The sequence below is a fragment of the Lemur catta genome, chromosome 3 (genome assembly GCF_020740605.2).
Source record: "Lemur catta isolate mLemCat1 chromosome 3, mLemCat1.pri, whole genome shotgun sequence".
Taxonomy (NCBI): Eukaryota; Metazoa; Chordata; class Mammalia; order Primates; family Lemuridae; genus Lemur; species Lemur catta.
This window is the reverse complement of record NC_059130.1, coordinates 14,326,271-14,341,335: the sequence shown is the minus strand read 5'-3', so window position 1 is coordinate 14,341,335 and position 15,065 is coordinate 14,326,271. Positions and strand designations below refer to the sequence as shown.

The window sequence follows — 15,065 nt, the reverse complement described above, 5'->3', positions numbered from 1 at the left end:
ACACACACACACACACACACACGTGCCAGCCCTCAGATTCCCCCAAGCCTGGGGTCCACCTCCAGCTGACCTGTCCCCTGACCGCAGAACCCAGACTCTCTGGGCCATGGGTGCCCTCTCCTTCTGGTGCCAGCTCCCACGCCCGGTGCCGTCCCGGGGCCCCAGACGAGGTGCCCATAATGCAGAGAGAAGAGCAGGGACGTACCCCGAGGCCAGGGGCAATCAGGGGAGGAAGCCGGGAAGCAGGGGTCTCTGGCTAAGCTCAGGGCACCTGTCAGCACAGGCACTGCCATGGCCCAGTTGGGTGTTGAGCGCGTGGTGGCCCAGGAGGCCTCCCCACCCACCAGAGTCCAAAGAGCACAGGTGTGGCTGCCTTCATTGCCTCATCACACACAGTCTGCCTGCTCGAGGAGCTCTGCCTGTAGCCGCTAGCAGAGGAGCTGCTGTCTTTCCGCCACCAGCCGCAGAACACCAGTACAGTCCCAGGGGGACCAGCCACCAGGCCTCACTGGCACTCAGGTACGGTCCTGGGCCCCAGGGAGGATCAGGGTCCAGCTCAGCCGCAGGGGATCCCAGGGCAGGTGCGGGCAACTCAACGGCTTCCCAGGCCAAGGTCTCCAGCCTACTCCCAGGAGGATCAACCCCAAGGAGGAGCTTGGGGCTCAGCAGCTGGCTGGCCAGCTAGAAAGCGGAGCAAGGAAGTCTAGGCTCCAGAAGTATCTCCGGATGTTTCCCCAGTGTCTGTGATGTAGATCCCTCTTCCTTGCCCCAAAGCCCTACATTTAGGGGATAAAGGGAGAACTGGGCTGCACAGCCCCCCGACTCCTCCAGGGGAAAGGCAGGCCAAAGCCAGCCCCGCTTCCTTTCCTGGGGTCTGGAACTCTAGCAGCAGCTATTTCTCCACCTCAACTGCCCACAGGGACCCACAGGGACCACCCTGGTGTGGGGGGAGCGAGCAGTGGGGCTGACCAGGGCAGAGCTCACTGTCTCTTCCGCATCTAGAAGCAGGAAGTGTCACAGCCTGGGGGGACACTGAAGGAGGGGGAGTGGGCTTCTCGCCGCCTTTACCCTTGGAGAGGAAGGGGTCCTCCCAAACACGGAAAACAGATCCAGCCACCCCCTCCACATTCCTCAATTGTTCACCAGCAATTCATTTCCCGATCACTGAGTCACCTCATGGAATCCTCTGTCATTTTCCAACGGTCCCAATAAACAAGGGTGTGGGTGGCTCTCTCACACTTTCCCAGGATAGCCAGGGTTTCTGTACAACTCAGGCGCTCCAAGTGCATGGGTGGATACCCACAGAACCGACACCCCACTCGTGGTGCGTCTACACCTCATTCCGATACCACGCACACCTGATCCCCCTCGCGTACCCACACCCCCACACTGAATTCCCCCATGGCAACATTTCTGTATGCTACACCCGCTCTGTGCCTGTTCCCAGCCCAGTGACAGAGGCAAGTTCACAAACAATGAAAACACGAAATTTGCAGCCAGTCAGATCTGGGTTCATTCTCTATGAAATATTCCTTTGTCACCTCAGAGCTGTTACTCTCTTTGGGCCCAGAGTCCTCCTACAGTGTGATACCAGTGCCCACCCCGAGAGGCAGTGAGCAGGATTAGATGAGTTGACGTAGGTGAAGCCCTACGTCACACAGCACCAAGTGCAAGGGAGTGGCATATTAAGTGAATATTAAGTGAATATTAAGTGACACGGTGTTCGTAAGGGGCTTGGCACCAAGCGCACGGCACTATGGCGGCTGGTGTGCCCACTGCGTTATTAGGGAGGAATGTGCAAGGTTCAGCGCGGCATGGAGAGGGCACCCCGGGCAAGGCGGGTGGGGAGGTCGAAGAGGGCTTCCCCGAGAAGGTGACCCTTGAGCTGGAAGTTAAAGGGTTGGGGCGGCAGGGTTGGGGATCTGGGCAGAGCACACAGAGTATGAAAAGCAAAGAGACGGGAGATTCGCTCAGACATTCGGGGAAGCACAGATCACTGACAGATCCTACAGAGCCCCACTGCAGGCGCGTTCGCGTGCGTGTACCCCCTCTCCTGAGAGGGCCCGTGGCTGAAGAACCAACATCAGCATCCTCCCAGCTTGCACAATCGAAGCAGGGTTGGCAAGAAGGCCTGCTGTGGTGGGGAAGGCTGCGGACCTCTGCCTTCGATACAGAAGCTGGGTGCAGCCCACTCACCTGGGCCCAGACAGGATCTGGTCCCGGGTCCCTGTCCATTCAGGGTTCCTGGACCCCCCCCACCCCCCGCATGAGGTTTATTGGTAAAATAAGGAGAGGCTGGAGCCTGCCCTGGGGCCAGCCATGCTGTGGTCTCCTGGCGCTCCTTCCCCTCAGCCTGGGGCCTCCAGGCCTAGCCGAGACAGAGGTCTCCTCAGGGGGGACACTGGCAGGAGACGCTCTGGAAAGGCCCCCTGGAGCCAAGGCTGTGGGTCTGGTCCCAGAGGCCCCGGGTCAGAGCCCCGCTGTGCGCGATGCCACTCTCCCCAGCTCTGATTGCTGTGTCTCTGGTCCACTTTGGGTTCCAGGAAGCCGTCCTCAGCAGGATCGACATGTCTCGGCCCAGCAGCAAAGCCATTTACTGTAAGCTCTCCCCCAGGCCCCTGTCCCCTGCCCTCCCACTGAGCTCCCTGCTCCCCCCCATCCTTCACTCTTCCCCGCCTCACACCGACAGCCCCCTGCAACGGCCCAAGTCTCATCGCACTCTTCTTTCTGCCCACCTCCTGTCCCCCCACTTTGTACACCCACAGTGCACCGGAAGGAGTACTCCCAGAACCTCACCTCAGAGCCCACCCTCCTGCAGCACAGGGTGGAGGTGAGTACCTCTGGAGCCCCGACTCCAGGCAGTGTCCAGCTAAACCCAGGTGTTTCCGTGTGCCCTCCCCCTGCTGAAACAGAGACACCTCTCACAAGTCCCTGCCATGGAAGCCAACAGCCTGACCCAGCCAGATCCTGTGGACTCAGATCCGACAAGCCTCACCGAGTGTTTGCTATGGGCTGGGGAGGAGGAGGGGCAGTCAGGGATGGGACAGCAGGCCTGGCTGGAGGTTGAGGGTTGGATGTCCTGTCCCCAGACAGAAAGAAGTAGCAGAGGGATGGGTCAGCAGGCACCCACAGCCACACCCCCACCCCCACCTGTCTCCCCCCACACCTCCTACCACACTAGTCCCCAGGGAACTGCTCTTTGCCCAGGACCGGGCATGGCTGGAGGAAGAAATGTGTGCTGTCTGCAGGCCCTGTGAGGGCTTGAGAGGGCCACTGTTGGACAGGGGCACTGTCTGGGCCTGAGCTCCCAGGGTGGGCATGAGCCGCTCAGAGGCTGGAATGGAGTCTCTGGCCCTGCCTGGGAGGATGACACAAGCGCTGCAAGATCTAGTTGCCTGAAGGACTGTCAAGGCCAAGGTACAGGCTACAAGGGTGTGGCTGGGGAATAGCATGCCCCAGGTCAGGCTGAAGCTCTGGGGTAGAGCCGCCCACCGCAGCATCGGGTGCTAGGGCTCTAATGGAGAAGAAGCGGGGACCTGGGGTGATGGTCTGCTGGTCCCACAGGGTAGTGGAGGCAGGGCTCCTCCAGCCAGCTGGGGAGAGGCCAGGAGTACTCGGTTCCATTGTGGGGTGGAGGCTGGGAAGTGGCTTCGTTTGGGCCCAGCAGGTGAGAGCAAGAGGAGACATGTTCCAGATGACAGGCGTTTGCTCATGGCGCCAGGCTCCCCTGAACATGCTGCCAGTGTGAACACAGGGAGAGGACCTGGGACCTGGGCAGAGAGCAGGAGTGTGGGATCAAGGGCAGGAGGCAGACTGCATCTCTCTCCAGCAAGAAAACGGGGTGGAAGGCAACTTGTGAAGGCAGCATTTGGCTGGGAGAAGGGAGGGGTCTCCTATAGGATCACAGCAAAAACCCACCAAATGGGCAGACTAGCAGTGGGCAAGGACACGAGTGAACGCTGAGATCACCATGGATCTCTATGGGTGGGGAGAAGGTGGGACCTGATCTTCCAGACGGGAGAAGGGGTCAGTGAGGAGGCAGATGGGGCTGGGGCTGTGAGTTCCCAAAGGGAGCAAAGAAAGCTGGGGACAGAATCTGAGGGTCCTATATCCCACCCACAGTTCACATATTATCGGGTGATTGGAACCCGCATCCATCACCACCCAGCTGCCTCACCTGGCCTGGACTGTTAAAGGCCATGACCATCCTTCCTGTGGAGTCCTGAAACCCCTCACACAGCCCCTCAGACCCAGGCTTGGAGGCCCCATCCCCAGCCCGACTGCTTCCACATGGGCCCCCACACTGGCCCTTGAAGGCTGTGTCATCTGGAGCCTGGCACCTCCTCCCTCAACGGGCCAAGGATACGTCTTCCTCCTCTGCGGCCTTTCCCACCACACCTGTGACCCACCCCCTCCAAACCTTCTCCCAGTCCTGGCCTCCTTCTGTCCCCTCAGCATTTGATGACGTGTAAGCTGGGGACTCAGAGAGTGCGCGAGCCCAAGGATGCCCTGCAGAAGCTGCAGGAGATGGACGCGCAGGGCCGGGTGTGGAGCCAAGACTTGATCCTGCAGGTCAGAAATGGCTGGCTGCAGCTGCTGGACATCCAAACCAAGGTCAGCCCCCCCACCAAACCCAGCGAGGGGCCACCGGTCACCCAGACTCACCCCTCCATGCCCCAAATGGCAGCCACCCCTTCCCATATATGACAGACACCCAGGCCTAGGAGGAGATGGGGATGGAGGCTGGGGACAGAGGCCAAGGGTCAGGGTAGATGACACCCAGCCCCGGGGCCACCAAAGGACTAGGGCGACCTGGTGAGGAGCTCCCAGGAGCCAAGCTTGGCTCTCAGTGGCCTCACAGTTGATCCTCTTCCTGGCCCAGGAGGAGCTGGACTGTTTCCGCCTGGACAGCATCCAGGCCATGGACGTAGCGCTCAACACCTGCTCCTACAACTCTGTCCTGTCCATCACCATGCAGGAGGTGGGCCTGCCAGGCGCCAGCACTCTGCTCTTCCAGTGCCAGGAAATGGGGGTTAGTAGTTCAATGACCATAGCATCACCCCCCAGCGCACGTGCACGCGCACACACACACACACACACACACACACACACACACACACACAGCCTACCTGACTGCTGCTTCCTCCAGGCATTGCAGCTGAGGACCAGCCTGGAGAAGGCCCTGGAGGAGGAGCAGGAGCAAAGGTAGGCAGCCTCTGCCCAGCCCACCTGTGAGGCCTCATCACTCAGGCCTTGGGGGGGCCAGACCCTGACCCTACATCTTGGGGAGCCCAGGAGCCTATGGCCCAACCAACCTGAGCCCGGAACTGAGGCAGGACCAGGGCAGAGACATGCATGGCCTAGGGACACTAGAGACTGTCCCTGGAGACTGATATAGGGCCCAAGATGGCCAAGAGGGTAGGCAGATGGGGCAGGGAAGGGTCTAGATAAAGACCAACGAGCAGGTGGAGGATACCTGGAGAGGGATGGTGGTGCCCCTGAATCCTGGGGCAGAAGGGTAGGCGGGGCCTCTGTCCCAAGAACCTTGTCAATGATGTGTCCCCTACCATGTCCTCAGCACACCTCACCCAGGCCAGGACAGATGGAGGGGCCCTGTGGAGCAGGCACCCACTCTGGAGCGAGGGCTCCCCCCAGAGCGGCTGTACCAGATGACCCCAGAGCACAGTAAGTTTGGGGCATGGGGGCAAGTGGAGGAAAAGGTTTAGATCAAAAGTCAAAGAAACTCTAGATCCATGGTCCCCTTACATTGCAGGCCTCCCCTCAACCCCGAGGTCCCTGCCACGGCACCCCAGCACCCAAGAACCAAGCGCCTTCCCTCTGCCTCCTCCAAGCCGGTCCCCATCCCCCGAGAACCCACAGAGGGATGAGGTAACTGCAGAAGGTCTTGGGGTTGCTGAGGCTTTCTGGGCCTGGGAGAAGGGAGGCTGAAGTCCCAGGAGGGACAGGGCAGGCTCCGGGCTGAGGAGGGACAGGGAGGCTGGGTTAGACCCCAGGCTGGGCCTGTGGTAGGGAGGGGCATGGTGGGCAGAGTTGGGAGTTCCAGGGTGGGCGTAACTGCCCACTCGAGGACATGGGTTGTGTGGGGCCCAGGAGGTGCTGAACCATGTCCTAAGGGACATCGAGCTGTTCATGGGCAAGCTGAAGGAGGCCCAGGGAAAGACCAGCCGTAAGAAGAAGAGGAGGCTTGGGAAGAAAACCAAGGATCAGGGCGGTGAGTGTTGAGAGCCCGGGAGAGGACTGGGGGTGTCTCGGGTGATCTGCGACCCACCACCTTTGCCCCTTCTCCCACAGAGCCGACAGAAGCACAGTACATCGACTGCTTCCAGAAGATCAAGTACAGCTTCAACCTCCTGGTATGTGCCTCCCCACAAGTTCCCCAGCCCTGCCACCCCCACGCCCACCCAGCAAGCCTCTGCTCTCTGCACTCAGACTATCCCAAGCCTTTCGCTGGAACCTCCCCTCCCTTCTTGGGACTTTGGGGGAGTACCAGGCTCCCAACAAAGGCATAAAATAATTATGGGGGCTGGTGAGAGGGTGGGCTGAAGGGTGGTAACGGGCACTGCCTTGTTCCCCAGGGAAGGCTGGCCATCAGGATGCTGGAGACGAGTGCCCCTGAGGTCGTGCACATCCTCTTCCAAACTCTGGACTCGGTGAGTTGGGGGAGGACAGGGTGGTGAAGAGGGACAGGCTGAAGTCCAGGAGGAGCAGAGGGAGGACAGGAGGTGGTAGAGGGGGATAGGGGAGCAGGGGCCAGGGAGGAAGGCAGAGAACAGAGGGAGACTGTGAGGCCTGACTCTTGCTCACCCCAACAAACCTTCCTCCTTGGCCCCAAAATGCCATCCCTGGTATGCACAGCACCCCTCAGCAGACTAGATGGACTGGGATCAAAGCCAAGATCAACAGGGCTCCAAGAGAGATGGAAGGAGCAGGCCCAAGGTGCACGTGGCCACTTGCGGGAAGCAATGCAGCTCTGCAAAAGGGGGCAGCCAGGGACTCTGGGCCCTTTCCCATCCCCACTTGGCCCTGAGGGAGCCTGGGCTTCCTGACACCTTCCATCCTTCCCCAGATCCTGGCCGAGTACCCCAAGGATCTAGCAGCCAAAGTGATCTCACCCCTCCTCACCTCCAAAGCCATCAACCTGCTGCACTCCTGTCTAAGCCCACCTGAGAATAGCCTCTGGAAGGAGCTGGGCCCAGCCTGGACTACCAGCCGGTGAGTGAAGACAAGTCCTGAACTGAATCAGGGGTGAGGGGCTGGAGGCATAGAGCAGGACATCAGATGTGGCCAATCTCTACACTGTTGCAAACCAGACATCTTTCAAAACAATTTGAGGACCAGGCACGGTGGCTCATGCCCATAATCCCATCACTTTGGAAGGCCAAGGCAGGAGGATCACTTGAGGCCAAGAGTTCAGGACCAGCCTGGGCAACATAGCAAGACCCCATCTCTAAAAAAATTTTTTTTCTTAATTAGCCAGGCGTGGTGGAGCATGCCTATAGTCCCTTCTACTTGGGAGGCTGAGACAGGAGGATCACTTGAGCCTAGGAGTTCAAGGTTACAGTGAGCTATGATCGCACCACTGAGCTACAACCTGGGCAACAGAGCAAGACCCTGTCTCTAAAAAAAAAAAAAAAAATTGGGAGGGAGGGGCCTCTACACGAAGTTCCCAACTTTTTATTAGGCTAAGTGCAAAAAGTTTATAAAAAAAAAAAGAAAAGCCTACAGGTTACCACCACCCACTACTGAAGGAAACACATTTATCTCAGAAAAAAGAACAATTCTTCCCAAGAAAGGAGATGACAATCTTCTACTGAAATAATTTCTCATTTTTGTCAAGGATAAATGAAAATTTTGTCTCAATCGAGCCCAGAATTTAAGGATTATTGATGTAAGAGATGCCGCAAATGTAATCTCAGTAAGACTTGGCCACCAACCGGCCAGGATTTAAGAGAGGAGGATACTCCACGGTGGTGAGACAGGCAGCTGGACGGAGGCCAGACCGATGGGAGCTCTGGGGGAGGGGACGCAGGGGACCAGCCTGGGCATGCTGAGCTGGGGCATCCCTGGAACATTCCACAGAGACCAGGCCCCCCAGCTGGAAGGGCGGACCTGGCTGTGCGGTACAACAGGGAGCCCAGAAGTGACAGCAGGAGGCACAGCCAGCGGAGAGCGCTCCAGTGGGCGCCAGTTTGCTCTAGTCCATGACAGAAGAGGGCAGGGCCTTGGGAAACTGCTACATGCAGGTGGCAGAAGGAAAAGGGTTAAGGCGGCAAAGAGAAATTCCAGAGAATTAAAGGAGAACCTAAAGAGCAGAGGGGTGAAAACCAAGAGAGAAGAGGCTTTCAGAAAGACAGAGACATCAACAGGGAAATAAGCTAGTTTTTCCTAGTGAGTCTTTCGCCTAGTGATCAGTTCCTTTCAATTCAGCCCCATTTAAACGGATTTTATTTGTCCAGTTTGTCTAAAGACATGAATTATAGTTCAAAACAATCCATTTTTATTGTGGTAGAATATACATAACATAAAATTTACCATTTTAACCATCTTAAGTGTATACTTCAGTGGCAGTAAGTATACTAACAATGTTGGACAACCAACACCATTTTTACAGTATTTCCAGAACTTTTTCATCACGCTAAACAGAAATTTTGTACCCATAAAACAGTAATTCTACGTTTTGCCGTCTCCCGAACCTCTGGTAACCTCTATTCTACTTTCTGTCTCTTTGAATTTGCCTATTTTACCTACCTCATATAAGTGAAGTCATACAATATTTGTCCCTTTGTGTCTGGCTTGACTCATTTAGCATAACGTCCTCAAGGTCCACCCATGTTGTAGCATCTATCAGAATTCCTCTCCTTTTTACGGCTGAATAATAGTTCATTGTTGTGGATATGACACATTTTATTACCTATTCATCTGTTGATGGACACTGGGTTGTTTATACCCCAAACAATCTATTTTTATGTGTTTTCTTGGTTCAATCGCCAAAATGAAATCATTTACGGATTCTGGATCTCCCATCTCATAACAGTGTCCAGTTGCCTGGGACACTGGGGACGAAGGGCAACTGGGCAAGCCAGTCCTGCAGCTCACTGGCTCTCACGGATATGCTGGGCTCACTTGATCTGTGGGAACAGCCTTGGTATCTGTCGAGCACTAGCAAGAGAGGAAAACAGAGGCTCTGCAATGGACTCAAACAAGAGGGCCTCAAACACTTTCATTCAGACACTTCAACATTGAGTAACCACGTTGAATATACCATTTTCTATTTCAAAACCCAGCCATGGCCGGGCGTGGTGGCTCACGCCTGTAATCCTAACACTCTGGGAGCCTGAGGAAGGTGGATCGTTTGAGCTCAGGAGTTTGAGACCAACCTGAGCAAGAGCAAGACCCCACCTCTACTAAAAATAGAAAGAAATTATATGGACAACTAAAAACATATATACAGAAAAAATTAGCCGGGCATGGTGGCACATGCCTGTAGTCCCAGCTACTCGGGAGGCTGAGGCAGGAGGATCACTTGAGCCCAGGAGTTTGAGGTTGCTGTGAGCTAGGCTGATGCCACAGCACTCTAGCCCGGGCAACAGAGTGAGACTCTGTCTCAAAAAAAAAAAAACAAACCAAAACCCAGCCATACTTCAAGAATTTGAGGCCTTAGAAAAACAGATCGGCAGTTATAATTTTAAAAAAAATACCCACAAAGATGCAAAACAACTCCAGTATTCATAAAATGATGTACATTTCATACTTATTTTAAATACAATATTAAGTCAGATGTACCTTTAGATGTTTTCTAGTTTCTTAACATAACCAGAAATGAATGAATGAATGAAATGAAAGACAGAAACACAGAAAAAAGAATAACTTAAGAGATGTAAAAACACTTGAAAGAGTTTAATTTCGGGCACATTATATTTAGGTGACTTGATTTTAGGCGAATTGACCCAAAGCTGTAGCTGCTGTGGTATCCAGAGGGATGGAGACCGTGCGAGGCCCCTGGATTTGGCAATTGGGATTTTAAATGGACTCGTTTCAATAACATAATGGCAGAGGTAGAAATCAGGTTGTAGGAATAATGAAAGAACCAGAGGTGAGAAAATGAAGGCAGGGAATAGAGGTACATTTGCAAGAAATTTGGTAAAAAGAAGGTAATAAAATAGCAGCTTAAAAGGAGTAGGAGCAAGGTCAAGGGACAGCTTGAGCATGTTTCTAAGGCAGAGAAGGAACCAATTAAGATTTGAAAGAGGGATAGTTTATTTTTTTCCCATTGAATAAACTCTTATTAGGTGCCTCCTATGTACCAGCCACTGTACTAGGGCTACAGCCCTCAGGAGATCACTATAGGGAAGAAACAAAGATATTATAAGAATCATGAGCTATATCGTGTGAGAGCAGCAATAATCCAGGGACGGACCAAGTTCAGCGGAAGTATTCACCTCTTCCCTAGTGAAGCAGGGAGGGGAACTTCCCAGCGGAGGTGAATGGGCATTCCCTGGGTGGGCACGTGGAAAACACTCCTAGCAGAGCAAGCCTGGAGGCCACAAACAGCACAGCCCTTCCGGGAGCTGTGCAATGGGCAAGGCGGGAGACCGAGAGGCAAGTACCTGCTCCATCCTACAGTCAACCAGAGCAGCTCTTCCGTGATCTATTTCACAAGGTGAAACTATTTAGCTAGAAAGAAAGACATCTGCTGCTGGCAACCTAACATAGGTTAGAAAAATACTGCACAAGACCCCAAGGGGTATTCCAGCCCTAATGCCCTGTGATCCTACCGTTTTAATTCAAAACCCCGATCAGCGCAATGAAGTGCCCACTGTGTTCTTATGGAGGTGATATATCTGCACTTCATGGGTGGAAGTGAGACTGGCACACAGATACCTGCCCCATGGGATTTGTTGAACTTAACTCTTTGCTCCTTTTAGATGTTGTGGGCTTTTCGTTTGTGCACATGGGCCACGTCACCTATTAGCTAGAAGATTTCTGAGGCCAGGCCTTGTCGTCTCCTCCCTCTCCACATCCCACAGCCTGCACAGAATAGACATGGACTCAGCTTTGCTTCCTCCTCCCCCCAGGGCTGACTGGACAGATAATGAGCCCCCACTCTACCAACCCACCTTTTATGATGGCTGGCAGCCTCCAGAGCCCTCCAACCAGGTAAACGGAGCTTAGCACAGGGCCCTACCCAAAGCCCTGCCTGTCCATTCCCTGGTCATGTGACAACTACCAGGTGGGGGGTGAGCCTGTGTGAGTACCCGGATCTGGATGTTGAGCGCTGCCAGAAAGGGAGCAAACCGCAGCTGGGTGTGAGCAGGCCTGCGGTCTGGTGCCCCAGCTCCCTATTCCCAGGCCTGCCCTCCTGCTCTTGCTCACGCTCTGTTCTGTCCTTTACAGGAACCCTTAGGATACCAGGACTCCATTTCCCTCCGGTATGCCCTGGGCTTAGCAAGGACTGCATGGTCCTGGGGAGGGAGGGTCAGAGCTGCTCCTCTGGATCTCTGGATCTCAGAGACCCTCTGGGCTCTTTTAGTCAGACGTGGACATGTACAAGCACACCCCTCCCCTCCCTTGGGTGAAAAAGCATTTGTTTCCCCTCCCGGGCCCCCATCCCTTCTTCTCATGCTGCTACCTACACATGCCTCTCACTTCTCAAGCTCAAGCACAAAGTGCTTAGAGCAAAGCTCCGATGTAGAAAATTCTACCACTGGAAATGTCTTCAGAAATCAGTGACATTTCAGACCCCTCCTGCCAGCAGAAACCCCCACTCCAAGCCCCACCTAACACTGACCTGCCAGCAAACTCTACAGAAACCCAAAAGTTAACACCAGACTGCAGGCAGGAGATATTTGGGGCTCTCTGGGCTGGGACATAGGCTCAGTTTCTGAGACCCCATTCTCCAGCCATCCTGACTCTGTTTCTTAGAGAGAGAAGTCCTAGGTTAGGGAGCAGCACACCTTTTGCTCAGGAGAAGACACACAATGATGGTCCTCGGCCTGGGGACCCCAGCTTCCGGCTCTCCAGACCCACACTTGTCAAGCCAGCCCTGAAAATGCAAGTCCTGTATGAGTTTGAAGCTAGAAACACACAGGAACTGACTGTGGTCCAGGGAGAGGTGCTGGAGGTGAGGCTTGGGCTGGAGGATATGGTGGTTGGTGGGAGCCACGGGCAGCTAGGGTGGGTGGTCGGGGATGGGGCTGCCAGGGTGGGTGGCCTGGGGAGGGAGAAGGAAAGTGGCAAAGGGCAGGAAGGAGAAAGCGTTGGGGCAGGGTGGAAAGGCTGGCTGGATAGAGGGGTGACTGAGGTAGTGCCTCTTGGCAGGTTCTGGACCAGAGCAAGCGGTGGTGGCTGGTGAAGAACGAGGCAGGACAGAGTGGTTACATTCCCAGCAACATCTTGGAGCCCCTGCAGCCGGAGACCTCCAGGAGCCAGGGCCAATCGCCCCCTAGGGTACTACTCAGCCAAGACCACCCAGAAGCCTTAAGTCCTGAGTTGAGGAGGTGAGGGTGGGGAGGATTCAATGGCAAGCAGAGGAGATAGTCCTGGTTGGATTTAGACAGTATTATTGCACGTTTACTGTGTGTCAAGTTTACTATGGGGCCAGAGCACAGAACGAGACCGGCTCCCTACCAGACCAGAAAACCGCGGAGTGAGATAAGTGCTTTGATGGGAACCCAGAGACGCAACCCAGATGCCAGGGGCTGTTGGTGGCTGTGAGATGAGATGGGCTCTGACCCCTAGCTCCCCCTGATCCTAGGCTTCAGTGCTTCGCCCCAGCTCGAAGCCTGAGGAGGTCGCGGCCTGGCTGCAGGCAGAGAACTTCTCCACTGTGTGAGTGCCTGGCCCTACGGGGTGTGGGGGGAGAACTTTGTAAAGGGCAAGGGCTCAGATGACAACCAAGGAAACCCAGTGATCCAGAACATACAACCTGGCCTACATGGTACATGACAGACCCTGTCCCCGCACTGTCCCTGCTGAGTTAAAAGGACAGAAGCGGGGAGCTTGTCCTAGCCTAGGTTAGAGCATTAAGCGGGACCCCTGCCGTGGTGAAGGCAGCAAGGTCAGCAGAGTGAACTCGGGAGGAACCTCGGCTGCCAGCTCAGCCACCCCTCCCCACCAGAAGATTCTGTTCCAGAGCACTTCTCCCTTCAAACCTGGAAGTTCTGAAATTGGTTGCAGCTGATTATTTTACTCCTTCACATTCAGATATCCTATCCGTGAATGCTCCTGTAACCCCAACCTCCAAGCCCCTCCTTTTACCCAAATACTTGGGCCTGGGTCCTTCCACCCTACCATGGAAGGGTTCTGCCGTTTTTGTTCACAGCACGGTGAGGACCCTCGGGTCCTTAACAGGGAGCCAGCTGCTTCACATAAGACCTGGGGAGCTACAGATGCTGTGTCCACAGGAGGCCCCACGAGTCCTGACACGGCTGGAGGCTGTCAGAAGGATGCTGGGGGTGAGGACACGTTGGGGTCCTGACTCCCACTGGGAGGGGCTGGTCCTCCCTGGGTGAGAGAAAGACTGCAGGAGGAGAAGCCTGCAGGCCCAGCCCTGGGGTGGGACTGAGCATGGCAGGTGCTGGGCACAGGATATTCCTCCAGGGGCTTAGCTTCATGCACTCAGGCATGCCTTGAGGCACCAAGCTTATTGGTGGCATGAGCTCTGGAGGTCCCTCACCGGACACTAGCCTCATCTGAAATCTTTTCTTTCTTCAGATGAGCCATTAGGCACCAGCTTAGACAATTCCAAGACCAAGTGCCGCTCACATGCAAGATGGCAGATCTGCCACCCTTTAGAGCACCAAGAAGTCCTCTTCCAGGTCCCCGGGTTGCAGTAAACCCCACACCCTGGCTCACACAGCAAAGAGGATGAGCAGACCCAGAGGCTGAAGCAAATGGTGCCCCTTCTGGCTGTGTTGGGAGCCCTCCCCGGTTACTACCTATTTATTTTCTCTCTCCCCTGAGCCTAGTGCACTTCTGTCTAGGCTTGCCAGGAATCTGTTCGGTCCCTCTCCTTCCCAATAAAAGCATCTTTGCACTTGACATTTGCCTCCATCGCAGCTTCTTGTCGACCTGATGGGGGCCAAAAGCAGGGAGGCAGGGGGTGCTGAGCATGAAACAGCCGCAATCCTACATCCACCACCGAGCCAGACAGAGTATGAGTGGGGATTCACACTGCAACCTGGAGCTGGGAACCAAAATTTTACAATGGTGGGCCAAGCTCTCCTTACTCTTTCTAAAGAAACTCCAAGATAAGGCTATGCTCACCATCTTATCCTGCATACATTTCTCCCAGCGTATGTCAAGGCACCCAGCACAGCCAAAGGCACAACGCTTCATCCACAGCAGCAAAGAGCACTGGGCTGGCAGTTGTGGGTTCTGATCAGTTGCACTGGCCGATGGTCCGGCACAGCACTAGCAAGCCAGGCAGGTGACCCCGGCTCTACTCGGTAACCTCCTCTTTTAATACAACCTCTGTCCCTTGCGGTTGGGTGACCTGACCTTGCGTTCCCACCCTGGCTTGTCTTTTTAGTAGCAGAACATAAGGAACATTGGACTGAAAGTTGAAAGTCCACCAATTAGCTGTGTGAACTCTAGCAGGTCATTTCACTGTCTGGGCCACTGCTTTCTCAAAGGTTAAATGAAAGATTTGGACTGTTAGTGGCTCCTTATATTTTTTAGTATAAGCAGCCTTGTTTAATCTCAAAACTGTCATGGACCCAGCTCTCCACATAATAGTAGCTATACTTTTATTGATTTAGTCTACAAATAAGTCCCAATGTACTTATGGATTTGTGGGTTCTTAATATGTTCGCTGAAGTCTCTTTTAGCTGACTTTGTCCCTGACCCTGACATGGTCTGGGCCCCAGATTGCCCTATTTTTAGTCTGCCTATGTCATTCCCTCAAGTTCCTGGCCTCAAAATCATCTCTCACGGCTGCTAACACAGAATAGGGAAGCACACATTTTCCCTCACAAAAGAGAAAAACAGTGAGACTCTTAGGGTCTGACTTGTCAAGGGCAAAAGTTAATCAGAAAAGTTGATTT

At 54.6% G+C, this 15,065-nt stretch overlaps 1 protein-coding gene across 1 annotated transcript; it reads left to right on the top strand.

Annotated features, from left to right (window-relative positions):
- The first annotated feature begins 2,567 nt into the window (after positions 1–2,567).
- On the top strand, positions 2,568–14,052 carry EPS8L3 (EPS8 like 3). The gene is made up of 18 exons (XM_045546317.1): positions 2,568–2,598; positions 2,766–2,830; positions 4,456–4,614; positions 4,883–5,032; positions 5,150–5,205; positions 5,579–5,685; positions 5,774–5,889; positions 6,112–6,232; positions 6,313–6,374; positions 6,597–6,671; positions 7,088–7,233; positions 11,097–11,178; positions 11,416–11,450; positions 11,944–12,142; positions 12,340–12,468; positions 12,776–12,849; positions 13,343–13,475; positions 13,735–14,052. The coding sequence occupies exons 1-18, from the start codon at positions 2,568–2,570 to the stop codon at positions 13,744–13,746; spliced, it is 1,752 nt and encodes a 583-aa protein (XP_045402273.1). The 3' UTR covers positions 13,747–14,052.
- The last annotated feature ends 1,013 nt before the right edge of the window (positions 14,053–15,065 follow it).

Coding starts and splice junctions, on each gene's coding strand:
- EPS8L3 (XM_045546317.1), top strand. CDS start 2,568: ATGTCTCGGCCCAGCAGCAAAGCCATTTACT. Junction 4,615..4,882: donor TGCTGGACATCCAAACCAAG/GTCAGCCCCCCC, acceptor TTCCTGGCCCAG/GAGGAGCTGGACTGTTTCCG. Junction 12,469..12,775: donor AGGGCCAATCGCCCCCTAGG/GTACTACTCAGC, acceptor CCCTGATCCTAG/GCTTCAGTGCTTCGCCCCAG.